Source organism: Oncorhynchus keta, chromosome 27 (genome assembly GCF_023373465.1).
Source record: "Oncorhynchus keta strain PuntledgeMale-10-30-2019 chromosome 27, Oket_V2, whole genome shotgun sequence".
In the NCBI taxonomy this organism is placed as follows: Eukaryota; Metazoa; Chordata; class Actinopteri; order Salmoniformes; family Salmonidae; genus Oncorhynchus; species Oncorhynchus keta.
Window position 1 is genome coordinate 30,546,184 of NC_068447.1, and position 26,732 is coordinate 30,572,915.

Genomic DNA, 26,732 nt, shown 5'->3' on the forward strand with positions numbered 1-26,732 from the left:
GCCTATGTGTCGGTGAACTCTGAAAAGAGTGCAGTTTACATTAAAAAAGATGAACACGTACCACGCTGTACATTAGTCCTCACCTTCTTCCCAAGACAGCCGTTACTGCAGTATTTTGTTTTTTTCATGTATTATTTCTTACATTGTTAGCCCTGAAAACATACAGCCCAATTATTACATACAGCCGGGAAGAACTATTGGATATAAGAGCGATGTCAACTTACCAACATTACGACCAGGAATATATCTTCCCCAAAGCGGATCCTTTGTACGGACCGCCACACAGGACATTGGACCTAATCCCAGAGGCCGACCCAAAACAACATCGCCGCAGGAGAGGTAGATGGAGCGGCCACCTGGTCAGACTTCGAAGGCGTGAACTACACCCACCACTTCCGAGTATGTTACTTGCCAATATCCAGTCTCTAGACATCAAGGTGGACGAAATTAGGGTAAGGTTTGCCTTCCAGAGAGACATCAAGGATTGTAACATTCTCTGTTTCACGGAAACATGGCTCTCTCGGGATATGTTGTCAAAACCACAAAGTCTCTTTTAATGAACATTCTGAAACATTTTTGTCCATTAATTTGTGTCGTTTTTGGCGTCAGAAGCATGTCAACACACTGGCGACAGAGAGGAACATGGAGAGTCAATTCAAGCTTCTCAGTAATAACACACTCTGACAATAGAAAGTTGTTGATTTAGGCACTGGATTTGAGAATAGTTATTTATCTACGCTCCCAAAAAAGAGGTTTACAAAAGGCGTGGGGTTGAGACAGGTTATGGGATAGAGGGGAGAGGACATGAGTAGAGTTGAGGGTCAGGCTAGTGCACTCCAGGGAAGGCAATGATTGACACATCTGAGATTTCTCCAGAAGACATATTCTTGTAGTGTATGTTTCAAGTAGAATCCTGCACTTTTATCTGAATACCAGCAGAGGTCAGGATCCTCCTACATACTATTCTTCCTCCTCTTCAACTTAGATAATATAACTTAGCCACATCGCCTTCAAAGCTTCACTGCTTTAATCTTGCTACTTTAAAGGAAATCTTTCCAGGCTCTTTTCAGTTAGCTGATCCTAGGAATGCAGGAGATTTTCAGTAATTACTCAATTTATCACAACTAATCTAGTTCTCCATCTTCAAATACATGTCATCACACATTTACCTCCTCCCTCCTTACCCAACTAGCACAAGGAAAGAAAGGAACACATAGAGTAGGGGGTTGTCATGGGAACAGGATTTTCCCAATGAGGAGGATTCAACCATTGCAGGGGATGATGTCACCACATGGAGACCCATTTAGAACATTATAAGGGTTTGTTGGCACTTTGATGTGTTGAGACAAAGTAGACAAAAGGAATATAACATGTGTGTTAACATCTTGTGTTAATTCCGCTCACTAGATTTTACAGCTATGCAACACTTGGATCTAGGAGTTTAGTATTGTGTAGACAGACACCATTAAAACTCTGTAATCTCAACTGGCAATCGCGGCTACCGTCATGGTTGCATGTGTATGACACATTACTGATACATTTGGCACTCAAATCCAATGTACGCTCATGGTCAATGTGTGTGAACGTTATTATTATTATTTTATTTATTTAACCTTTATTTAACTAGGCAAGTCAGTTAAGAACATATTCTTATTTACAATGACGGCCTACCAGAACACAAAAGGCCTCCTGCAGGGACGGGGGCTGGGATTAAAAAAATAAAATAAAAATATAGGACAAAACACACATCACGACAAGAGAGACCGAAGACAACAACATAGAACTATCAAGCATATTGTCTGTGGCTAGATACTAGTATATTCATATCACCACATCACAGCAGTGTTGTGGGCATAGCTCTATCTCTATCGCTCTGTCTCCTCTCTCCATAAGTCAGAGGTGGAAGTGTGAGTGTGAAAGAATATTTCAGGATACACTCAGGTGCCTCAGCAGCCAAAGGGTGCAGAAAGAATAAAGAGAGGGGGAGGAGAAGAGTGGAGGGGAGGGACACCAAGGCGGCAGCAAACGGGCATTCAGGCTTTCCCCCATTTCACACTCTCATCTCTCTCTGTCTCTCTCTCTCTCTCTCTCTCTCTTTCTCTCACTGTCTCGTTCTTTCTCCTCTCCAGTACGAGAGATGACAGGCAATGATTTGGCATACCACAAGAAATAGACCTGGCGTATCATCCCTCTTTAGTTTACTTTGTTCTCGCTGCCCCTCAGCTTCCTCCTGGACCAGTCGTCATATTTGGTTTGTTTCTCTCTCTCTCTCTCTCTCGCTCTCCCCTTATCCCCACGTCTCTCTGACATGATGGTAAACCGATAACTGACCGGCCGTCTCGTCACCATGGGTGCCTGCCTATGCAAAGGTCGCAAAGGTCAGTGCCTCTGTATGTTTGTCCCTCTGTGTGTGCGTCAGTCCCTCCTTCTGTCTATCCTCTCTGTCCAGTGATCTGTGTTGATTTATCTGTGCTGACTTGATATAAGAGAAAGGGGGATACCTCGTCAGCTGTACAACTGAATGTATTCAACTGAAATGTGTCTTCCGCATTTAACCCAACCCCTCTGATACCTAACCTTTGTTGGGAACGTCACAGTACAAATGTAACTTTTTAGGAGATCAACAGCACTTTGAAAAGGAAATACAGATGACTTTCTCCACATTTTGTTCCGTTACAGACTTGTTCTAAAATTGATTAAAAAACAATTTCCTCTGCCATTTCTACACAATAACTCATAATGACAAAGCGAAAACACGTTTTTAGAAATGTTTGCAAATTTATTACAAAGAAATACAGAAAAACCTTATTATGAGACTCAAAATTGAGCTCAGGTGCATCCTGTTTCCATTGATCATCCTTGAGATGTTTCTACAACTTGATTGGAGTCCACCTCTGGTAAATTAAAATGATTGGACATGATTTGGAAATACACACATCTGTCTATATAAGGTCCCACAGTTGACAATGCATGTCAGAGCAAAAACCAAGCCACGGGGTCGAAGAAATTGTCCGTAGAGCTCAGAGACAGGACTCTGTGGAGGCACAGATCTGGGGAAGGGTACCAAAACATGTCCGCAGCATTGAAGGTCCCCAAGAACACAGTGGACTCCATCATTCTTAAATGGTAGAAAATTGGGAAAACCAACATTCTTCCTGGAGCTGGTTGTCCAGCCAAACTGAGCAATCGGGGGAGAAGGGCCTTGGTCAGGGAGGTGACCAAGAAGCCAATAGAACCTGAAGCCAATAGAAAATCTTTGGAGGGAGCTGAAAGTCCGTATTGCCCAGCGACAGCCCCGAAACCTGAAGGATCTGGAGAAGGTCTGTATGGAGGAGTGGGCCAAAATCCCTGCTGCAATGTGTGCAAACCTGGTCAAGAATTACAGGAAACGTATGATCTCTGTAATTGCAAACAAAGGTTTCTGTACCAAATATTAAGTTCTGCTTTTCTGATGTATCAAATACTTATGTCATGCAATACAATGCTAATTAATTACTTTAAAAATCATACAATGTGATTTTCTGGATTTTTGTTTTAGATTCCGTCTCTTACAGTTGAAGTGTACCTATGATAAAAATTACAGACCTCTACACGCTTTTTAAGTAGAAGAACCTGCAAAATCGGCAGTGTATCAAATACTTGTTCTCCCCACTGTATATATATATATATATATATAGTGGGGCAAAAAAGTATTTAGTCAGCCACCAATTGTGCAAGTTCTCCCACTTAAAAAGATGAGAGGCCTGTAATTATCATCATAGGTACACTTCAACTATGACAGACAAAATGAGAAAATTATTTGCAAATTATGGTGGAAAATAAGTATTTGGTCACCTACAAACAAGCAAGATTTCTGGCTCTCACAGACCTGTAACTTCTTCTTTAAGAGGCTCCTCTGTCCTCCACTCGTTACCTGTATTAATGGCACCTGTTTGAACTTGTTATCAGTATAAAAGACACCTGTCCACAACCTCAAACAGTCACACTCCAAACTCCACTATGGCCAAGACCAAAGAGCTGTCAAAGGACACCAGAAATAAAATTGTAGACCTGCACCAGGCTGGGAAGACTGAATCTGCAATAGGTAAGCAGCTTGGTTTGAAGAAATCAACTGTGGGAGCAAATATTAGGAAACAAGACCACAAGACCACAAGACCACTGATAATCTCCCTTGATCTGGGGCTCCACACAAGATCTCACCCTGTGGGGTCAAAATGATCACAAGAACGGTGAGCAAAAACCCCAGAACCACACGGGGGGACCTAGTGAATGACCTGCAGAGAGCTGGGACCAAAGTAACAAAGCCTAAAGAATGCTGAGTTGCATCCAAAGAACACCATACCTACTGTGAAGCATGGGGGTGGAAACATCATGCTTTGGGGCTGTTTTTCTGCAAAGGGACCAGGACGACTGATTCGTGTCAAGGAAAGAATGAATGGGGCCATGTATCTTGAGATTTTGAGTGAAAACCTCCTTCCATCAGCAAGGGCATTGAAGATGAAACGTGGCTGGGTCTTTCAGCATGACAATGATCCCAAACACAACGCCCGGGCAACGAAGGAGTGGCTTCGCTAGAAGCATTTCAAGGTCCTGGAGTGGCCTAGCCAGTCTCCAGATCTCAACCCCATAGAAAATCTTTGGAGGGAGTTGAAAGTCTGTGTTGCCCAGCAACAGCCCCAGCCAAAATACCAAAATATGCATGGAGGAATGGGCCAAAATACCAGCAACAGTGTGTGAAAACCTTGTGAAGACTTACAGAAAACGTTTGACCTCTGTCATTGCCAACAAAGGGTATATAACAAAGTATTGAGATAAACTTTTGTTATTGACCAAATACTTATTTTCCACCATAATTTGCTAATTAATTCATTAAAATCCTACAATGTGATTTCCTTGATTTTTTCCCTCATTTTGTCTGTCATAGTTGAAGTGTACCTATGATGAAAATTACAGGCCTCTCTCATCTTTTTAAATGGGAGAACCTGCACAATTGGTGGTTGACTAAATACCTTTTTGCCCCACTGTATATATAAACTCCAGTCATGCTTTTTGCTTTATCAAAGGCCTTCTCAAAGTCAGCTATGAATACCAGGCCTGGTTTCCCAGATTTTTCATTGTGTTCTATTGTTTCAGGTACTTGTCTTATATTACCTCCAATGTATCGTCCATGTAAAAAACCTGTCTGATTAGGATGATTAATATCCGACAATACCTTTTTAATTCTATGTGCTAAGCATTTTGCATCACGACACTGAAGTGTAAGAGGCCTCCAATTGTTTAGGTATGTTAAAGAGTCCCGCATTGGTAATACAACATACAACTGCAAGCACAGATACAAAACCCTCACAGAAGACTGCAAAACAGAAATTCCAATTAATGTTCAAGAAAAATATATGGGAGACTGGGGTTGTCGGGTTGATTGTCACAGTGCTAATTACTGTGTAATATTTTCAAGGTTAAAATGTGTACATTCTTTAAAATAATTCATCCACCTAGTCAATCCTCTGAGGTAATTGGAATTTGTGTTTTCATAGGTGAAAGTAAACTACATTTTTGGTATTTTCTTTGTAAATGTTTGAATTATGGTAGTATCCATGAACATATGTAAAACCTAAATCTAGGTCAAGCCATGTAGTAACTAGCATCTTAATTAGGGATGGGTGATTGTCACATGGAATATGGGGGTTGGTTGTCATTATCGACTGTGTGTCTTTTTTGCAGTATGTGTGTGTGTGTCTCTGCATCTGTATGTGTGTGTGTGCATGTGTGTGTTTGTGTACTCTAGGGGGCATCTTGAGGGGACATCTACAGCAGTGGAGGCTGCAGAGGGGAGGAAGGCTCATAATAATGCCTGGATTGGAACAAATGGAATGGCATCAAACACATGGAAACTATGTGTTATATGTATTTGATACCGTTCCACTGATACCACTCCAGCCATTACCACAAGCCCGTTCTCCCCAATTAAGGTGCTGCCAACCTCCTGTGATCTACTGTTCAAAATGTTTTATTGTCTCATACACCGGATAGGTGGAGTGGAACATGTTGTTATACAGGATGAGTCACAGGAGCACGTCACCCATGGAGCAAATTAGGGTTAAGTGCCTTGCTCAAGGGAACATCGAAAGATTTTTGACCTAGTCGGCTCGGGGATTCAAACCAGTGACCTGGCCCAATACTCTAACCGCTAGGCTACCGGCTGCCCTCCCCAATTGCCCACAGACACTTTTCACTTTCCATTACTAGTAGGGGATGCAATTTGACTCCACAAGGACAACAGACTTGTGAATTGGCTTCAAAGTGTAAACAGGTCCTTATAGAGCGTGATAGAGCCTATCTGCCTTTTATGGATGGATGCGGGATAGATTTGTAAATCTTTGATCCAGCTGGGAGCGATTTGTTTATGCATGTTTGTGTGTGTTTGTGTGTGTGTGTTCGTGACCGAAGTAAATTGATTGGGATCACTCTCCTTCTGTTGCTCCCATGTTCCATAGCAACAGCCAATTGTCTTGACAACAACTCCTGGGGGATCCCCAATGTGTGTGTGTGTGTGTGTGTGTGTGTGTGTGTGTGTGTGTGTGTGTGTGTGTGTGTGTGTGTGTGTGTGTGTGTGTGTGTGTGTGTGTGTGTGTGTGTGTGTGTGTGTGTGTGTGTGTGTGTGTGTGTGTGTGTGTGTGTGTGTACCTCATCTGATTACACAGACCCCAGAGAAAAGACTTGGACCGTATTAATTCATGTCCCTTGTAGATCTCATCAACATCAATTAACCAACACAGAGGGACCATGTTAAAGATTAACATTGTGCCAAGTGGCTATAGCTAAATGACTGCATGTAGATTCAGCGTGGCTACCTCATCCTCTTCACAGGTACTCTACATGCACACACGTCACAGATAACTGCTGAGGGGAGGACGGCTCATAATAACGGCTGGTCGGTAGCAAACGGAATGGCATCAAACACATGGAAACTGTATTTAATGTATTGGATACCAATCCACTCATCCAGCCATTAACATAAGACCGTCCTCCCCAAGTAAGGTGCCACCAACCTCCTTTGACGCACGCACGCACACAAACACATAACACCAGTGTGTTTGATTCCCTACAGAGCTCCAGAGTGCTCCCCAGCATCCCATGGAGGTGCTGCAATTCCAGCCTGTCAAGGTCTGTTCTCACAACACTGTTTAACGAAACAACATTGTTATTCCCAGGCTATTTTCTGATTGCCATTATTTAACTACTGAAAGTTGAAAGATTGTTCAAGTCTAACATAGAATATCACCATAGAAAACGTCCCAATATTGCTTTTAAAAAAGCATTCAGAATTTACTCTCGTCAAAGCCCCAGTGTCTGTCCAATGTCTAGTCGTGTCTAGTCATTGAATATCCATGAGTATTGATGTGTCTATTCCTCATTTTATATTTTAGTTGAGTTTTTGTTGCAACAATTTAATTGGATCTCACTCACTTTTACGTGTTAGCGGGAGTGCAGGTTAAGATCTTTAACTGTCACTTGTTTTCCTCATTATCACCTCTTCCTCTGGGAACTGTGTAGCTTGGATGTCTGTGTGCATGTGCGCATGTGTTTGTGTGTGTACTTCAGTGGAGGCTGCTGAGGGGTGGACGGCTCACAATAATGGCTGGAATGGAGCAAATGGAATGGCATCAAACGGAATGGCATCAAACCATATGTTTGACGTATTTGACACCATTCCACCTATACCGGTCCAGCCATTACCATGAGCCTATCCTCCCCAATTGAGGTGCCACCAACCTCCTGTGGCGTACTTGTATGTATGCCTGTGTGTGCGTGCATGCCTGTGGGTGTTTGTGTGTGTGCACGCATGTGTCTGTCCTTGTCGGTGTCTGTGTCTATTTGAGTGCACAGATGTAGGATCTTAATTTGACCACCCTGTTGTTGCAGGAAATGTCCTGCATAGCAGAAAATGCAAACTTATAGTCTATTCAAGGCTAAAAAAAAGTTGTAATTTCCACTTTAAAATGTCAGACTTGATTTGCCCTAACAAAAAATGTATTCGCCCTTACAAAAATGTAAATAAATTATAATCCACACGATAATTCACATTTCCTGTTGCTGCAGGATTATTTTCCTGCTGTGAGAAACTGGTCAAATTAAGATCCTACACCTGTAAGTATATTTGAGTGCATTTGTGTATTTCTATATGTGTGTATGTTCTAGCATGAGTGTGTGTACCTTATGCATTTGTGTGAGTGCCTAAAGTTGCCCTGGTGTATTGTGTTGTGTTGTGTGTGTGCAGGGCGGCCACGCTCCATCTAACGGCAATATGTCAGAGAAGAAGAGCAGCAGTAGTTATGACATTGGGGAGTTGGCCACTTCGTCCCTGATGGGTGAGACATGATCAGATTGACTTCTGTTTATGCTGTTCTCAAGCTCTGTTTAGTTTTCATTATGAATTGTTCATTTGAGACGGAAAAGCCAGCCAGTCTCTCTGGGAGATTGCTAATGTAATTTCACTCGCCCCATGTGTCATATCTCTATCTCTATGCATGCACACACACACACTCACATACACACTCACAGACACACTCGCTCACACTCGCTCACTGCTTTCCTAGTCTCTTCTCCCTTTGTTCTAAACTCCTTTACCCTTCCATCTGTTTATTTTTGCTTCACCTCTTCAGAATCTCCAGCTGGAAGGTAATCATTGTGACTAATGTGTTCTGGCTTTCTGAACTTTTTCTCCAGAGAGATCCCCCTTTAATCTTTTATAATCATAATATATTAATATATTCAATAAATAGAGTGCTGAGGGGCTACTGTAACTGCTGAAAGGTTCATAGATTTTCCCTCTAATGAGGACTGCCTTCTTTGAGAAAAGGCAGAAAATTGCTTTGTCAAAAGGCTGTCTCAACTGATGAGAATTCAATCAATAGTTTTTGCACGATCACCAGGGTCAGGTAGAATTTGAAGACGTATTGTATCATATTTAGGTTACTGGTAACATTCCCTCCCTTTGTAACCTTAATGTAGTAGCTTCAGTCTTGTGCTGTGAAAAACATTTACAGTCTCCATGGCTTCTGTCTTCGTTTCACCTTCATCTATTACTCTTCTTGAAATGCTCTCCCATTCTCCCCTACATGCCCTTTCCATTTTTACATCTTTCCTCTCCCTCTTTTCCGTCCCATCAAGCCTTTCCACCTTTCCTACTTATGTCATTTACACCATTCCCTTCCCTGTTTCTCTCCCTCTTTTTTCCCCAAATACCCTTTCACCTCTCTCTCTCTCGCTCAGGACTGGTGGCGATGATCAAGGAGCACATCACCAAGCCAACGGCCATGGCCCAGGGGCGTGTTGCACACCTCATAGAGTGGAATGGCTGGGGGGGCGGGTGTGAAAGAGGCGGCGACTTGCAGGAAGATGAGCAGCTCTATTCCCACCTGACCGACGAGATCAAGGAGGCCCGCTTCGCCGCAGGTTAGCAGAGAGGAAACAAAGCCTTGGGTATGTCCCAAATGGCACCATACTCCCTATATACTACCCTGGTCAAAAGAAATGCACTATATAGGGAACACAACCCTTACATTTCAAGCTTCTGCCTCTAACCTTAGGGAACTCTTTTACACCTTTTCCTCCCTCCTTAATCCTTCTCTTTCTACCCTCTCTCCAGAGCAGAGAAAAGAATCCCTGCCCATCTTCCAAAAACATTTGAAACCCTAGCTCTTCAATGAGTATCTTAAATAATCCCAATTTACATTTTTTCCTAATAGCACTCACTTTGATGATAGCTATTATATTGAGGAAAAATGTACTTATTATGACTGAAATAAGTGGTTGTCCCACCTAGCTATCTTAACCTCTACAGGATCGGTGCCACCCCCCTGCTGGACGGTTGCGCTAACGTAGGCTAATGTGATTAGCATGAGGTTGTAAGTAACAAGAACATTTCCCAGGACATAGACATACCTGATATGGGCAGAAAGCTTAAATTCTGGTTAATCTAATTGCACTGTCCAATTTACAGTAGATATTACAGTGCAATAATACCATGCAATTGTTTGAGGAGAGTGTACAGTTATGAACTTGAAAATGTAGTAATAAACCAATTATGCATTAACAGAAATGCAATGGTTCATTGAATCGGTCTAAAACTTTGCACATACACTGCTACCATCTATTGGCCAGAATCTGAATTGCGCATAACTTGGAATATTACATTTTGGCCTTTCTCTTGCATTTCAAAGATGATGGAGCAAAGAAAAACAATAAAACACATTTTTTTTCTTCGTATTATATTTTACCAGATCTAATGTGTTATATTTTTCTCCATTCATTTCACATTTTCACAAACTTCAAAGTGTTTCCTTTCAAATGGTATCAAGAATATTCATATCCTTGCTTCAGGTCCTGAGCTACAGGCGGTTAGATTTGGGTATGTCATTTTAGGCGAAAATTTAAAAAAAGGGCCCGATCCTTTTAAGATGAATACACTAACGGTATGTCGCTCTGGATAAGAGCGCCTGCTAAATGACTGAAATGTACATTTAAAATTTAAAACCAGAGGTAGACCAGTGTCTCTTGTTCCTGGTTCACTTTGTCACTGATGCAGGGGCGCAACTTTGGTTTTAGAAGTGGAGGGGGCATATATAGATTGTTTTTTTAATCCTGTCGGATGAACACTCCAAACAGGCTATCCGACCACTCAGAGGCGTCCGCATGGTCCTAAAGCACACCACAGCTTTGTTTTCCTATCACATTCCAATGATAAAACTGGGGGACAGTTTCACCCCCTTCCCCAGTGAATATTGCGTCCCTGCACTGTTGAGGGATGGAACCGGTAAGCCAGCGGGCGGTCTTCTTACCCATATGTCCCTTGGTTTCTCAGGAGTAGCAGAGCAATTTGCCTTGGCTGAAACGGCCATGAATGTCTGGTCGATGTACGAAGGTCCAGAACAGGTATCCTCCAGCTTAGACCAACAGCAAGGTACTGACCATTCACTGACCAGTTCCACATCAAAATAATCCTTGTCAAATGTGGAGGCTTCTTGTATTTAGTTAAATACCATTTCTAACCCATCTTTCCACTTCTTTGTTTCACTAACTGTTTTAGCCCATGTTGTCATGTTCTCTCATATAATAACCCCTGAATGATAAATTCTGTATTGTCAACTTCCTGTCCCCCAGACAGCCACTTCATGTCTAACTTTCTGTTAGATGTTGGCAGCGTTGGGCTCCCACAGCAGCTGTACAGTATCCACACAAAGGACAACAACAGCTACGATGCTGGCTACCTGGGGCCTCCACACCCCGTCTATTCTGTTTCCCCCATAACTCCCCCCTCTCAGCCAGACAGTGAGCGGCGCCCCCCAGAGGACAGGAGGACTGGAGCTTCAGAGGCCACCACCGTTCAACACGTAGACAGCAGCTCCCTATATGAGGATGAGGTTTTTTACAACTAGCAGAACAGAAGAGAAGACACTGTTTGGGGGACACTTCCATCCCCACCTTTAAAAATGGAGATGAAACAGAAGCACTAATTTTGGACCGGTGACTGATCAAAATTCATGTAATCTAAAACACAAAATGAGGAACAGTTCTCAGAAAGGAGAGGAATAATCCCACCGCAAGGAATTGGGATGTAGACATATCTGAGTGAGACTTTTTATTTTCAGTTGAAATGTACAGGTTTTAGACACAGATACAGTGTACGCAGAACCACCTGTAGCCTTTGAGAAACTTTTTTGAATGTACAACATTGTAAATTGTCAAATCATGTGAACCATGGAATTGTACATAGGAAAATACATCAGTCAAGAATAACTATTCTTCTTTGTGTATATATTGTGTGCATTGTACCATAATACGTTCAATTATGTGACACGTATGGTGGAGTTGCTCATTCACATAGCAGTTTTTGATTGAATCCAATTTAAATTAAATGGACTGAAAAGATAGATAATCAGAAAAAATTGCCACAATGAAATGTCAAGCTTGAATTAGCATTACACTCCAGAATGTCTCCACTCAGGGTCTTCCTATAGCTCTCTGAGACAGGAGAGAGGGAGAGAGAGTAGGGTGGCAGACATAATGTGTGTACCCAATTATCTGAGTCCCCATCTATGATTAGACATTATTCACACTTGTCTGCTAGGGAGAGAGGGAAGAGGGAGCAGAAGGAAGGATCCAAGGAAAAGAGAGAGTGAGAGAGAAAGAGAGAGAGACAGGGAGATAAAGGGAGACTAGAATATTATCTCGCCCCTTGTTCTTTCAATAGACATTTACACAATGCTGTAGTACACATTGGGTCTGTGCTTTTGTTCCCCTGTTGCAGCCCTACAAAGTCCAATTGCGGAGATGGCAGAGGTGTAACTGTGTTAGAGCTGTCAAATCGCTGAGCAGCTGCTTGTGGGGTCATTGTCACTAAGCCAGACCCGTCCCACTCGCGTTAGAAGTTCAGAATGAGAAAGTGTAGGCTATATATCACATTGAAAATCATTCAACAAAATAATAAGGATTCCTATCAGCCTAATTGAGGTGTAGATTACATCTCACATTCCAGTGTTCGAACAGGTAAACAAGGCTGCATGGGATTTCTCTTAATGCGACTCCATTTAGCCAATGGCAATGTCCGCTTTAGGTATAATGCCGGAAGCCGCTTGTGGATGTGACAGCTCTAACAGTTTCACCTGCGACACCGCCAAAACAACCACTATGTGTGTGTCGGCTACCGTGGATCTCATAGAATCTAGCCCTAAATCAGACCTGTACAACAACAATGGGTCCTTCTGCTCAAAGTGAAAAAGGACTGAAGGGAAGCAACAGATAAGTAAAATAATGGCCTGAAGCAGAAGAGAAGTTGTTTGCGGCATCACAGAATCCACTATTGGTTGAAGTTGCTTTAACTCACAATAAGGCATAAGAGCACATGCAATATCCTGATAAATAACACACTAAGGCTAAGGGATGTTCTTGAGCACGATGTGTAATTACTTTGAATATCACAGTGTCCTTAGAGATATCTCTGGGTCAGTAAACAAGATAGTCCAAAACCGCAAGGGAGTTACATCTCCTCCAGCAGGACATAACATTGGTGATTAGCAAAAAGCTTATCATTACAAAATTAAGACAAAGTATCATTATTAGCATTATGAGAATCAATATTATTTGGCGTAGTTAGGGATAGGTCCTTGTTGGGAGTAAATAATAGCTTAGAGGTCATCAGCCAAATCTGTCATCATTCTCTTCATCTGTGGGAAAGATAGAACAAGAGATAGTGAGAGAGGGGGGGGGGGGAGAAAACAAGAATGAGAGCTGATGGAGATGTACTGTATATCTATTAGTATGGCTGTGTATGGAAAAAGCATACAGTACCAGTCAAATGTTTGGACACACCTACTCATTCAAGGGTTTTTGATATTTAAAAAAAAACTATTTTCCACATTGTAGAATAATAGTGAAGACATCAAAACGATGAAATATATTTTACATTCTTCAATGTAGCCACACTTTGCCTTGATGACAGCTTTGCACACTTGGCATTCTCTCAACAAGCTAGTAGTCAGGTAGTCAGTCACCTGGAATTTCAATGAACAGGTGTGCCTTGTTAAAAGTTCATTTGTGGAATTTCTTTCCTTAATGCGTTTGAGACAATCAGTTGTGTTGTGACAAGGTAGGGGTGGATACACAGAAGATAGCCCTATTTGGTAAAATACCAAGTCCATATTATGGCAAGAACAGCTCAAATAAGCAAAGAGTAATGACAGTCCATCATTACTTTAAGACATGAAGGTCAGTCAGTTGCTTTGTGGTCTTATGGAAGGGTTCCAGACCTTGGCTGAACGTCATGACCAAGTGTTGAACACATTGCTGGAGCAATTTTGCGAGTTAACACCATAGTGCCCTCCAAGCTCGTCATCAAGCTCGAGACCCTGGGTCTCGACCCCGCCCTGTGCAACTGGGTACTGGACTTCCTGACGGGCCGCCCCCAGGTGGTGAGGGTAGGCAGCAACATCTCCACCCCGCTGATCCTCAACACTGGGGCCGCACAAGGGTGCGTTCTGAGCCCTCTCCTGTACTCCCTGTTCACCTACGACTGCGTGGCCACACACGCCTCCAACTCAATCATCTAGTTTGCGGACGACACAACAGTGGTAGGCTTGATTACCAACAACGACGAGACGGCCTACAGGGAGGAGGTGAGGGCCCTCGGAGTGTGGTGTCAGGAAAATAACCTCACACTCAACGTCAACAAAACTAAGGAGATGATTGTGGACTTCAGGAAACAGCAAAGGGAACACCCCCCTATCCACATCGATTGGAACAGTAGTGGAGAGGGTAGTAAGTTTTAAGTTCCTCAGCGTACACATCACAGACAAACTGAATTGGTCCACCCACACAGACAGCATCGTGAAGAAGGCGCAGTAGCGCCTCTTCAACCTCAGGAGGCTGAAGAAATTCGGCTTGTCACCAAAAGCACTCACAAACTTCTACAGATGCACAATCGAGAGCATCCTGTCGGGCTGTATCACCGCCTGGTACGGCAACTGCTCCTCCCACATCCGTAGCAAACTACCTGCCCTCCAGGACACCTACACCACCCGATGTCACAGGAAGGCCATAAAGATCATCAAGGACAACAACCACCCGAGCCACTGCCTGTTCACCCCGCTATTATCCAGAAGGCGAGGTCAGTACAGGTGCATCAAAGCTGGGACCGAGAGACTGAAAAACAGCTTCTATTTCAAGGCCATCAGACTGTTAAACAGCCACCACTAACATTGAGTGGCTGCTGCCAACACACTGACTCAACTCCAGCCACTTTAATAATGGGAATTGATGGGAAATTATGTAAAATATATCACTAGCCACTTTAAACAATGCTACCTAATATAATGTTTACATACCCTACATTATTCATCTCATATGTATACGTATATACTGTACTCTATATCATCTACTGCATCTTTATGTAATACATGTATCACTAGCCACTTTAACTATGCCACTTTGTTTACATACTCATCTCATATGTATATACTGCACTCAATACCATCTACTGTATCTTGCCTATGCCGCTCTGTACCATCACTCATTCATATATCTTATGTACATATTCTTTATCCCCTTACACTTTTGTCTATAAGGTAGTAGTTTTGGAATTGTTAGCTAGATTACTTGTTGGTTATTACTGCATTGTCGGAACTAGAAGCACAAGCATTTCGCTACACTCGCACTAACATCTGCTAACCATGTGTATGTGACAAATAACATTTGATTTGATTAGAGTTGAGTTGTCTGTTAGGCAACGTACCATGACGGTAACCTCCCAGCCCCTCAGTAACCTGGCTGTTAACAGCGCCGCCTACCTGGTCACCCCGGTTTCCCGGGAACCCCGCTTACCTCCCCCCGGAACACTTTGATGGAGAGCTGGGCACCTGTGGGGAATTTCTCGCTCAGTGTTCCCTCATCATCAAGCTGCTGCCCTCCTCCTTCCCCTCGGACCGCTCTAAGATAGCGTACCTCAACACGCTGATATCCGGAAGGGCTCTTGCGTGGTCTACGGCAGGCAAGAGGAGTTCGATGCTCCATTGTCCGTGACAGAGGCTGCCCGGAAGTTACTCCGGCAAGACTCCCGCAGTATGACAGACTATGCAGTGAATTTCCGCACGTTGGCAGCTGAGAGTGCCTGGAACCCGGAAGCGCTGTTTCACATGTTCCTGCACGGAGTATTGGAGGAAGTAAAGGACGAGCATGCAGCCCGGGATCTACCGACGGATCTCGACTCACTCATCGCCTTGACCAATCAGATCGATTGGTGATTACGGGAACGAAGGGAGGAGAGGAGATTTGATTTCACTCGCCCGTCCAAGGATTCCACCTTGCCCGAGTTCCCTCGAGAGTCTCCGAAGACTGCCAATTCACCTCTTCCCGAGCCTATGCAACTAGGCAGAGCTAGGCTGTCTCCAGCTGAATGGCTATACAGGCTTCACACTAAGAGTTGCCTGTTTTGCGGGACTACTGGTCATTTTGTCTCCACCTGACCACTAAAAGACCAGGCTCACCTGTAGGAGTGAGTACTCTGGCCCGGCAATATGGAGAACTTTTCCTCTCCTCTTACTCGCACCCCTTTTCATGCCATTTTGCTGTGGGGGAACCAGTCGAAATCTCTGGGTCCGATGAGAGCTGGTCTGCTGGTGCCATCATTCCCCAAGCTGGACCTACAGAACGCCATGCCCATTGCCTGAAGTCAGCGCAGCCTGCCCCGGAACGTCTTCCTGGTGGCTCGGAAGTTGCCCCGGACCTCTTTGCCATTACCGTGGAGTACCAGGACCTCCTGGAGGTGTTCAGTAAGGCCCGGGACACTTCGCTTTCGCCACACCAACTATATGACTGCGGGATTGACCTTCTCCCAGAAACCACTCCGCCCCAGGGACAACTGTAATTTCTGTCGGGTCCAGAGACCCAGGCGACGGAGACCTACATTAAGGACTCCCTATCTGCAGGGTTCATCCGTCCTTCTGCCTCCCTTGCCGGTGCAGGGTTCTTCTTGTGGAGAAGAAGTACAAAACCCTGTGCCCGTGCATTGACTACCGGGGTCTCAACGACATCACAGTGAAGAACCGCTACCCCTCATCTCCTCTGCCTTTGAGCTACTCCAGGGGGCCACCGTATTCCCCAAGCTGGACCTACAGAACGCCTAACACCTGGTGCAGATACAGGAAGGGGACGAGTGGAAGACTGCATTCAACACGATAAGTGGTCACTACGAGTATTTGGTCATGCCATTTGGCCCCTGCTCTGTTCCAGGCTCTGGTTAATGATATTCTCTACGGCATGTTGAATCGGTTCAACTTTGTCTACCTCAATGACATCCTCGTCTTCTCCAGCTCCGCCCAAGAACACGTGCTCCACGTCCGACAGGTTCTCCAACGCCACCTGGAGAACCAGCTTTTTTTAAAAGCAGAGAAATTTGAATTCCATCCCTCTCCCATCCCCTTTCTGGGTTACGTCATAGCTGCAGGGAGTGTACAGATGGATCCTGGAAAAGTGAGAGCGGTGGTGGATTGGACCCAGGCTACATCCAGCGTGCAGCTGCAATGTTTCCTGGGATTTGTCAACTTTTATCGCCGCTTTATGCAGGGTCACAGCACCCTGGCCTCCTCCCTGTCTGCCCTCACCTCTCCCAAGGTTTCGTTCACGTGGTCCCCAGCTGCTGACCGGGCGTTCAGCTTCACCACAGCTCCCATCTTGGTTTATCCTGACCCATCCGGCCAATTCGGGGTGGAGGCCGATGCTTCGGATATTGGAGTGGGGGCTGTCCTGTCCCAGCGTCCTGCCCTGGACCTTAAATTACATCCCTGCACCTTCTTCTCCTTCTTGTGTTGGAGGAGTGGAGGCATTGGCTGGAGGGGGCGGAACATCCGTTCATTGTGTGGATCGACCACAAGAACCTGGAATATCTCTGCACCGCCAAGCGCCTCAATTACAGGCAAGCTCCCGGCTTCAACCCCAGAACCCGACACCATCCTTCTCACCTCATGCCTGGCGACGGCACTCAGCTGGGGAATAGGGAAGCAGGTTGTGAGGTGCAGCATTCGCAACTGAACCCCAGTGGGGACCCAGATAACCAGATGTTTGTTCATGACGAGGTCCGCTCCTCGGTCCTGGAGTGGGCCCACTCCTGAAGACTTGCCTGCCACCCAGGCTCCAGGTGGACACTGGTCTTTGTGTGACAGCGCTTTTGGTGGCATACCATGATTCCTGATGTCTTCTCGTTCGTCGCCGCATGCACGATCTGTGCACAGAACAAGACTCCTCGGCAAGCTCCGGCTGGTCTCCATCAACCTCTGCCTATCCCTCACGGTCCTTGGTCTCACATATCCCTGGACTTTGTCACAGGTCTCCCCCCGTCTGATGTCTACACCACCATCCTGACTGTAGTGGATCGGTTTTCCTAAGCCGTCCACTTCATTCCTCTCCCCAAGCTACCCTTTGCCAAAGAGACGTCACAGATCATGGTGCAGCACGTCTCTCGGATCCATGGACTGCTCCGACCGGGGTCCTCAGTTCTCGTCCTGGTTCTGGAAGGTGTTCTGCACACTCATTGGGTCGTCAGCCAGCTTGTCCTCTGGGTTCCATTCCCAGTCCAACGGCCAGTCGGAGCGAGCCAACCAAGACCTGGAGACGACTCTGCGCTACCTGGTCTCCGCCAACCTCACCACCTGGAGCCAGCAGCTAGTGTGTGTTGAATACACCCGCAACACCCTTCCTTGCTCTGCCAAGGGTCTATCGCCCTCTGAGTGTTCCCTGTGGTATCAGTCCCTGCTCTTTCCTGAGCAGGAGGAAGAGATCGGGCATACCTTCGGCCCAGATGTTTGTCCACCACTGTCGTCGTACCTGGAAGAGATCCTGGTCGGCCCTCCTCAAGACTACCTCCAGGTATCGACAACAAGCGCATCGCCACTGTACCCGGCTCCCCGGTATAGTCTCGGGCAGAAGGTATGGCTGTCCACCCAGGATCTTCCCCTCTGGGTGGAATCCTGCAAAGTCTCCCCACGGTTTATCTGCCCTTTCCCCATCTACAAGGTCATCAGTCCCTCTGCTGTTCATCCTCTGTTGCCCCATACCCTCTGTATACATCCCACTTTTCATGTTTCCAGAATTAAACTCATGTTTTACAGCCCTTTGTCTCCTGTTTCCATTCTGGACCTTTTGCAACCTATCTGCATTACTGACCTCTGCCAACCCTTGACCTGTTGTTTTTCCTGCCCCTGCACTAGTCATACACTTTTGTTACTTTGACACTGTCTGCATCTGGGTCTTACCTGAAATGTGATGGCCACAGGAAAGGAAGACCCAGAGTTACCTCTGCTGCAGAGGATAAGTTCATTAGAGTTACCAGCCTCAGAAATTGCAGCCCAAATAAATGCTTCAAAGAGTTCAAGTAACAGACACATCCCAACATCAACTATTCAGAGACTGCTTGAATCAGGCCTTCAAAAGGACAATGACCCAACACACCTCCAGGCTGTGTAGGTGCTATTTGGCCAAAAATGAGAGTGATGAGTGCTGCATCGGATGACCCGGCCTCCACAATCCTCCGACCTCAAACAAATTAAGATGGTTTGGGATGAGTTGGACCGCAGAGTGAAGGAAAAGCAGTCAACAAATTTTCAGCATGTTGTGGGAACTCCTTCAAGACTGTTGAAAAAGCATTCCAGGTGAAGCTGGTTGAGAGAATGCCAGGAGTGTGGAAAGCTGTCAAGCAAGGCAAAGGGTGGCTACTTGAAGAATCTAAAATGTTCAATATATTTTGATTTGTTTAACACTTTTTTGGTTACTACAAGATTCCATGTGTTTTTTCATCGTTTTGATGTCTTCACTATTATTCTACAATGTAGAAAATAGTAAAATAAAGAAAAACCCTTGGATGAGTAGGTATTTCCAAACTTTGGTACTGTATGTCTCATATAATGTGAAGCTGTCTCCATTCCTCTAAGTAGGAGTGGTAATGTCTGTGTGTGTGTGTGCATGCGTGGGTGCATGTCGGGAAGCACTCGTCACCTCTGGCCATGTGACAACACCAGATAGCCTCCCCCTTTCAGTCACAAACAAGCTCTCGCCACACAGCACACTGAGGACGCCATGAGCCTGACACAAGTGAGAGAGAAGAATTCACTGACAGATGAAACTGACACACATCCAGCTGAGACAGAGGCTGGCCTTATATTGACACCATACACCTACACAGATGTGCCCCTGACAAGTGAGTGTCTCCTCAAACTCCTCACCTCCTGGACAGTGGTATCAGGAGAGAGCTGGACAGAAACAGGCCGAATAGAACACATATCCACCAACTGTTTCTTCAATACCTGATAAATAAAGTAATGGTATGTCATGTTTAAAAACAGAATGTGACATCTTGTCAATGTCAAAACACCTAATAAGAGTGATAGACTCACATAGCATTCCTTCGTTTCCTGGTTGAATCAATCCACTGACCTTATTGTGGTTGTGGCATAGAAATGTATGCAAGTCCGATCTGTTAATTGATCCCAGCAGAATCCGTGAGTCTTCAAACCAAGAGCGAAGCATAGGACAGGGACGAACACAATTAGTTATACAATACTGCAGTGTTATTAACTGCAGTATTGTGTAGCTATGAGAAACACAATACTCTTTCAAATAAATACATACAAATGCCTCCAACTTATTTAATTGCTGTCATACATCTCACCTGACCTGATGGACCTTTTCTCACTTATTTCTTAATTCCCCATCTCCTATCACAGCACTGTCATATCAAACTGAGACAGTAAAAGCTTTTACATAGTTCATCATTTCTATCTCATGCCCATAGCAACATGGCGACTGCCAGTTGACGTATAAGTGATAGTTGGGTTGCCATTAACTATTGTGGAATAATGTCACAGGGACCCCGACCATATATAGGACAAAAAACCTTCAAACTAGGTTTAATTAAATGTTGTAAGTCTGTCCCAGTAAACAAGGCAAGGGAGGGCAGCTGTCGTTTTGCCATCAGAACCCCCCATGCGGCAAACCGCTGTTCTATCACCATCAGGTGGACAGGGGCTTGCCGCTATGCTAATTATCTCTACTAGGTTTTGAAGTGGGTACACTCACCCAGTGTGTCAACCACAGGGATTTGTGTCTGGCTGCAGGTGTTGAGAACCTGCTGAACCTCCGTTGGCCCAGCTGTCCTCTCAAGCACTGGACCTCCAGGACCCAGGACCTTCCCTATTTGGACAGAGGAGAGCCTGGGGGAAACAGAAGATCTCTCATGTCAATAACTGGGGTATTTAGTTTGATTCACTTATTAAATGCAGCTGTAGTCCAATCATTTTAAGGAGGAGCCATTAATATGTGTGGGTGGCTGTAAAATGTTTGAAAACGTGTCTCTTTGATAAAATCTTTGGTTTTCGCATACACTTTCTTCAGTGCTTGCTGTTGCTACTGAGCTAAAATGTTTTGTTGACATAAAGTTGTTAAAAAACATGTAATCTTTGAATAATCAAAATAAAATCTTTAGGGAATGTTATGATAATGTTCTGTGCTAGCTGGGTAATGTGTCCTGTGTGACTCACCTTGGGCAGACCTTGAGCAGGGAGGGTAAGTGCGGGAGCTTCTTGCTGATGGAGAGGGCATCGTAGAAGGATGGCCGCTGCCCAGAGCGTGCCAGGGCATTGGCCACCAGTGTGGCGAGGAGAATGGGTGCGGCGTGAGTGGACTGGCCGGTCAGCTCCAGAGCCAGGAGAGCAGGGGACAGCGTGTGTGTGACCGCTCCTGAGAATGCTGCTGCACCTTAGATGATACAGTATAGCTCATTGCCCATGCTTTAAAGGATGGAACCTTATGTCATCCATGTTCCTATCTCTATTTGATAGGTATGCTGAACACCCCAAATTCTTAATTTAGATCAAACAAATTAGAACTTAGCCCAGTCTGTTTGTCCTCTCTGGCCAAATCCTTATGGAATTGTCATGGCAAACATGTTTGGAGTTACAACAGATGCATGTAGGAGTTGGCAAAAGAGAACAAACAGAATTTCCCTTCTGAAATTATTAGTTCATCATTCTGTTTCCAGCTGCTAACCATGTAAATAAATATACCATTGTTTATATTTATCAATTTCAAATGACATGTCTGTATACAATTAGTTTACCAGCCAGTGCATAGCCTCCAGGGTTGATTGGATTCCTGTCCTGGTCTAAATAGACACCATTTAGGGACACAAATGCCAATCCTTCCCCGAATAAACGTCCTATAGCAGCACCTGACCAACAGCAACAAATACAGGGACAATTGTTAACATCAAAAATGTAAATGAACACACATTACTTAGTATTGGGTGGCGATACTCATCGGCAGTTTGGTCACATGTTTGGCCACATGATTTGGTTATTCTCCCCTAGCCTAAGTGCCAGTCTGTTTGTGCTGTCATAACATGGCTTTAACTATGGCTTGACAATGACATGGCTTGACAATGACAGCAATGGAGTTGTCATTAGCAAAAGAGCACAAACATATCTGGGACCAGGCTGATTTAACCCCTCTCACTTACCATAGATAAAGACAGGCATAAAGTATCCGGCTGGTAGGGGTAAGGTGCAAGCCAACACCAACATCCACAGCTCCACAACAGAAACATTGAAAGACAGTGGAAGTCAAACATTCTGCTCAAATATTCAAGAATTGCATTTAACTGTCAGAATGACTGTAATTATTGTGATATGAATAGGAATCTGTATGAGTGTGAAAATTGCCTTGAGAATCAGCTGAAATGTAACTATTTAAATGAGCTTTCCACAATTGAACCATTTAAATGAGCTTTTCCACAATTTTCTCCCCACATAAAAGCTTTTTCACACAGATGTACTGACTCACAGTCCATGTACAAAGCCAGAGTAGTGCACAACGGTCAAATTAATGTATAGTGCCAACTCCAAGGTCCGCCAGAGGGCGCACTTATGTCTTTGTCATTTTCTCCTATGGCGTTCCAACTTGATTTGCCCAGACGTGATACACTCGCGACAAACAGCCACATAAAACATCCTCCATTCAGGCTGCAAATGTGCCAGTTTCCTCCTAAACTATCTTTAATTCCGAACAGCCCTAAAAAAACCTGTGAAAAATATGCAGACCCTTAAGATAATGTTTTATGTGGCTGCTTGTCGAGGGGTTACACGAGTGTATACCCATCTGGGCAGATCAAGTTGGGACGCCAGAGGAGAAAATGACTAAAGGAATAATTGTGCCCCCTGGCGGAGCTTGGGGCTGATATATTTGCACTTTTGCTTTCGTTAACAGCATCTCTTGTGAATTCGAGATAAAGGTTTTACAAATGTTTTCACATTATTCATATATAGATTACTCTTTCAATTATATCCATTATTATTTTCCTCCCATGTACCTTCATGAATAGGAAGAATCCCAGAGTGAGGTATGGATTCCCTGAAGGAATCCACTCTGACCAGGGACACAAGTTTGGCTGCAAAACCACAGAGGCATTGTGGGATTGAGAGGTCCACTGCCTGCTGTCCAGGAGGGAAGAGAGGAGCTGCTTAATGGTGAGCTGTGGTAGAAAAACAAAGCACCTTCCTTCAGCAGGGTTCACCGAAGAAGAAGAAGAAGAAGAAGCTGGAGCCTTCCAATTTATCCATTCAAAATAACAATCCTGCGACAATACTTTCAATGTCATGTCTTGTCAATGTTGTCTCATAAAAATCCTTCTCACCTTGGAAGCCATATATTGACCAGCAGAAAGAGGGAAAGTCACAGATGCCAGAAGGAACACCACCATAGCGGAGTATAGGGCCTTCCTAGAGAGAGAGAGACATCCAAACAGCATCTTATTATTTCATGGAATGGATCAACAGTTAGATCAACATCCAACTTATCATCATGCATATGTTTTTGTGTAATATAAAATGGCTGATTCACAGAAAAATATACAATGGAGTGTTTCTAAACACAGGTTGCTCACTCAGTCGACAAGACTTTGATTAGGATTTTGTTTGTCTTTATGAACAGCAGTATCCAACGGTGACAGAATAGGTAGACACAGCTACCTGCTCCGCACAGAAGCCTGATTGGGGAGATAAAGAAATACACAGTTAGAGCTGCAGGAGCATACAGTACCAGTCAAAAGTTTGGACACACTTACTCATTCAAGGGTTTGTCTTTATTTTTTACTATTTTCTACATTGTAGAATAATAGTGAAGACATCAAAACTATGAAATGAAGGTGTAAGGCGTCTAGGTGTAGCAGGTAAGGCGGAGTCAGGCGCAGGACACAGAGATGAGTAATTCACGTAACTTTACTCAAAACAACAAATATTCCAAGAAGGAAAATAATCAAGCTCACAAATACAGACCAACTTACAACGGAACAAACACGCACAAAACCATGGGGGAACCAGAGGGTTAAATAAGGAACATATAATTATGGGAATGGAAATCAGGTGTGTACAATGAAGACAAAACAAATGGAAAATTATAAGTTGATCGGTGGCGGCTAGAAAACCGGTGACGTCGACTGCCGAACTCCGCCCGAACAAGGAGAGGGACCAACTTCCCGGAAGTCGTGACAGAAGAAGGTCAGTCAATGCAGAACGTTTCTTCAGGTGCAGTTGCAAAAACCATCCAACGCTATGATGAAACTGGCTCTCATGAGGACCACCACAGGAAAGGAAAACCCAGAGTTACCTCTGCTGCAGAGGATAAGTTCATTAGAGTTACCAGCCTCAGAAATTGCAGCCCAAATAAATGCTTCACAGAGTTCAAGTAACATCGACTGCTCAGAGGCGACTGCGTGAATCAAGCCTTCATGGTGGTCAAATTGCTGAAAAAAAAACACTACTAAGGGACACCAATAATAAGAAGAGACTTGCTTGGCCCAAGAAATACGAGCAATGAGACATTAGGCGGGGGAAAATCTGCCCTTTGGTCTGATGAGTCCAGATCTTAGATTTTTGTTAGACTAGGTGAACAGATGATTTCTGCATGTGTGGAATTTACCGTAAAGCATGGAGGAGGTGTGATGTGTGGGGGTGCTTTGCTAGTGACACTGTCAGTTATTTATTTAGAATTCAAGGCACATGTAGTGGCTTCCATTCCTCTTTACCATAGCCACTGCCCAAGCATGAAGCGGGGTTGTTTGGTACGCATACAGTCCACACTCAAGGTTTCCAAACGGCCAAACATTCAATGACATCCAGGGATATGGTGCAACAATGTTTTTATTCTACTTATATCTAACAAGTAAATGATTCTCCAATCAACTTAAAGCATAGAATACTTGATATGGAAAATACATATTATGACCTGTATGTATGGTCAAAAAACTATACCGCTCCCGCGTCTAGCAAGGACTCCTTCACCCGAAGGCCCAACTTCCTGCCTTTATCCTAACACACAGTACTATGAATGGGCAAGAGGGGGGCAAAAACTGAGTTACACTAACAACAAATGAATATATCTCAATCAGGTAAATATAAATCATAAAGGTACGTACCTAATATTTCATCATATACATTAATATTTAATATATTTAAACAAATGTACATGGAGCTCAGTATGTTCAGTCTTTCATACAAATATGTCCAAATCGGCTCTAACAGCACACTTAACCAGCATGGCTATCACAGCATTTTGCAGCAACACGCCATCCCATCTGGTTTGCACTTAGTGGGACTATCATTTGTTTTTCAACAGGATAATGACCCAACACACCTCCAGGCTGTGTAAGGGCTATTTGACCAAGAAGGAGAGTGATGGAGTGCCAGATGACCTGGCCTCCACAATCACCCGGGCCTCAACCAAATTGAGATGGTTTGGGATGAGTTGGACCGCAGAGTGAAGGAAAAACAGCCAACAACAGCTCATTACTGTACATCCCAAGTGTCATGTTTTGTAATTATGCAACTGTACCATCTCTGTTAATTTATTAATTTATTTATCAAGAACTGTTGGGAAAGCATTCCAGATTAAGCTGGTTGAGAGAATGCTAAGATTGGGCAAAACTGTCAGCAAGGCAGGGTGGCTACTTTGAAGAATCTAAAATCTAAAATATATTTAGATTTGTTTAACACTTTTATGGTTACTACATGATTCCATATGTGTTATTTCATAGTTTTGATATCTTCACTATTATTACACAATGTAGAAAATAGTAAAAAATAAAGAAAAACACTTGAATGAGTAGGTGTGTCCTTTGACTGGTACTGTATGCATTTATATAGCCATAGCACAGGCAGCAATGGGCAGTTAGAAGTCATTGAGAGAGGGGAAAGAGTGAAATGTAGGAGTCTACCCAGAGGAAAGGTATGGTGGAGAAAAGCTCATAGGTATGATGGTAACATATGGAAGCAAGACAAAGTTTAACATTTGCAATCTAATGAAAGCTGAACAACATCACTTACTCTGATGCAACGATTACATGAATAACAATTTTAACAATTTTGAACACTGCAGATGAACTATAAATATAGAACATGTAGGGCGGCACAGCCCCAAAGCTTCTAAAACGTTCTAAGCTTTCATTGTCTCCCTCTTTCTTTGTTCTTGACCTGTGCTGGTGAGATACACTCTCTCTCTTTCTCTCTCCACCCATGGACTCTGGTGGCATGGCCTTTCAGACTATGACTTCTCTCTCTCACTCTCTGGTCATGCCTAGAATAATGCTTTGTAATGCTTGTTAATGCTTTGTAACTTGAGCTTTATGCCTTGTATGTGATTTCATTAATTTTACAATGATATTAAACATCTGCCTTTGATATAGACAATTCATATTCCCTTCTTGATAGTCTATTCCTGTAGCTCTTTAAGAGTATTGGTTGCATATCGCTAAATCATTTTATGGAGTCAGATCATTTATTTAATATACTTTGTCATATTAACTTTATAGTCGTATTATGGGTCTCGTGTGAGGTATACAGGATATATACGCATATCAAATATTACCCCACTATAGAAGATTCACCAACATAGTGACAAAACAGACTTACCCCAATATTGCAAAGACCAGAATCTCCACTGGGTAGAACGGCAGGTCTTCTGAGAAGCTGGTTTGAAACAAGGCCTGAAGAGTCTCTGGAGGAGGCATAGAACACAGTCTTCTACCCTATCACTCTATACTACTGCACACAACTCTTTCTTGGCCTTTCGTAATCAAATCACTATATAATGCATCTAGATTCAGTACTAAAACAATTACATTAGGCTTTGACCCTCAT

At 43.9% G+C, this 26,732-nt stretch overlaps 2 protein-coding genes across 6 annotated transcripts in view; one reads left to right on the forward strand and one right to left on the reverse strand.

The window, feature by feature from the left end:
- The first annotated feature begins 2,033 nt into the window (after nucleotides 1-2,033).
- Nucleotides 2,034-11,799, forward strand: fam131c (family with sequence similarity 131 member C). 2 transcript variants are annotated; one of them, XM_035738507.2, is made up of 6 exons: nucleotides 2,034-2,378; nucleotides 7,109-7,164; nucleotides 8,279-8,369; nucleotides 9,274-9,456; nucleotides 10,865-10,963; nucleotides 11,164-11,799. In XM_035738507.2, the coding sequence occupies exons 1-6, from the start codon at nucleotides 2,348-2,350 to the stop codon at nucleotides 11,436-11,438; spliced, it is 735 nt and encodes a 244-aa protein (XP_035594400.1). In that variant the 5' UTR covers nucleotides 2,034-2,347; the 3' UTR covers nucleotides 11,439-11,799. The 2 variants fall into 2 exon arrangements, with proteins under 2 accessions (XP_035594400.1, XP_052338111.1); XM_052482151.1 differs by lacking the exons at nucleotides 2,034-2,378; nucleotides 7,109-7,164 and adding an exon at nucleotides 8,099-8,148.
- Nucleotides 11,800-12,419: 620 nt separating this feature from the next.
- The window catches only part of clcnk (chloride channel K), a 26,108-nt gene continuing 11,795 nt past the window's right edge, over nucleotides 12,420-26,732 (reverse strand). For 2 of the 4 annotated variants that reach the window (XM_052482150.1, XM_052482147.1), the window contains exons 8-19: nucleotides 26,505-26,589; nucleotides 23,483-23,584; nucleotides 23,234-23,318; nucleotides 22,910-23,071; nucleotides 22,061-22,130; nucleotides 21,662-21,772; nucleotides 21,084-21,300; nucleotides 20,623-20,756; nucleotides 19,981-20,051; nucleotides 19,770-19,850; nucleotides 19,543-19,629; nucleotides 12,420-13,226 (exon numbers count right to left, since the gene is read on the reverse strand). In XM_052482150.1, coding sequence (XP_052338110.1) covers nucleotides 13,188-13,226; nucleotides 19,543-19,629; nucleotides 19,770-19,850; nucleotides 19,981-20,051; nucleotides 20,623-20,756; nucleotides 21,084-21,300; nucleotides 21,662-21,772; nucleotides 22,061-22,130; nucleotides 22,910-23,071; nucleotides 23,234-23,318; nucleotides 23,483-23,584; nucleotides 26,505-26,589 — 1,244 coding nt within the window. In that variant the 3' untranslated portion in view covers nucleotides 12,420-13,187. The remainder of the gene's footprint in view (nucleotides 13,227-19,542; nucleotides 19,630-19,769; nucleotides 19,851-19,980; nucleotides 20,052-20,622; nucleotides 20,757-21,083; nucleotides 21,301-21,661; nucleotides 21,773-22,060; nucleotides 22,131-22,909; nucleotides 23,072-23,233; nucleotides 23,319-23,482; nucleotides 23,585-26,504; nucleotides 26,590-26,732) is intronic. The other 2 variants (XM_052482148.1, XM_052482149.1) reach the window with 2 other exon arrangements.

Excerpts from the sequence above, each read along its gene's own strand:
- fam131c (XM_035738507.2), top strand. The coding sequence starts at position 2,348 with ATGGGTGCCTGCCTATGCAAAGGTCGCAAAG. Across the intron at positions 8,370-9,273 it reads GGCCACTTCGTCCCTGATGG|GACTGGTGGCGATGATCAAG; the intron begins GTGAGACATGAT and ends TCTCTCGCTCAG. Across the intron at positions 9,457-10,864 it reads GGAGGCCCGCTTCGCCGCAG|GAGTAGCAGAGCAATTTGCC; the intron begins GTTAGCAGAGAG and ends TTGGTTTCTCAG.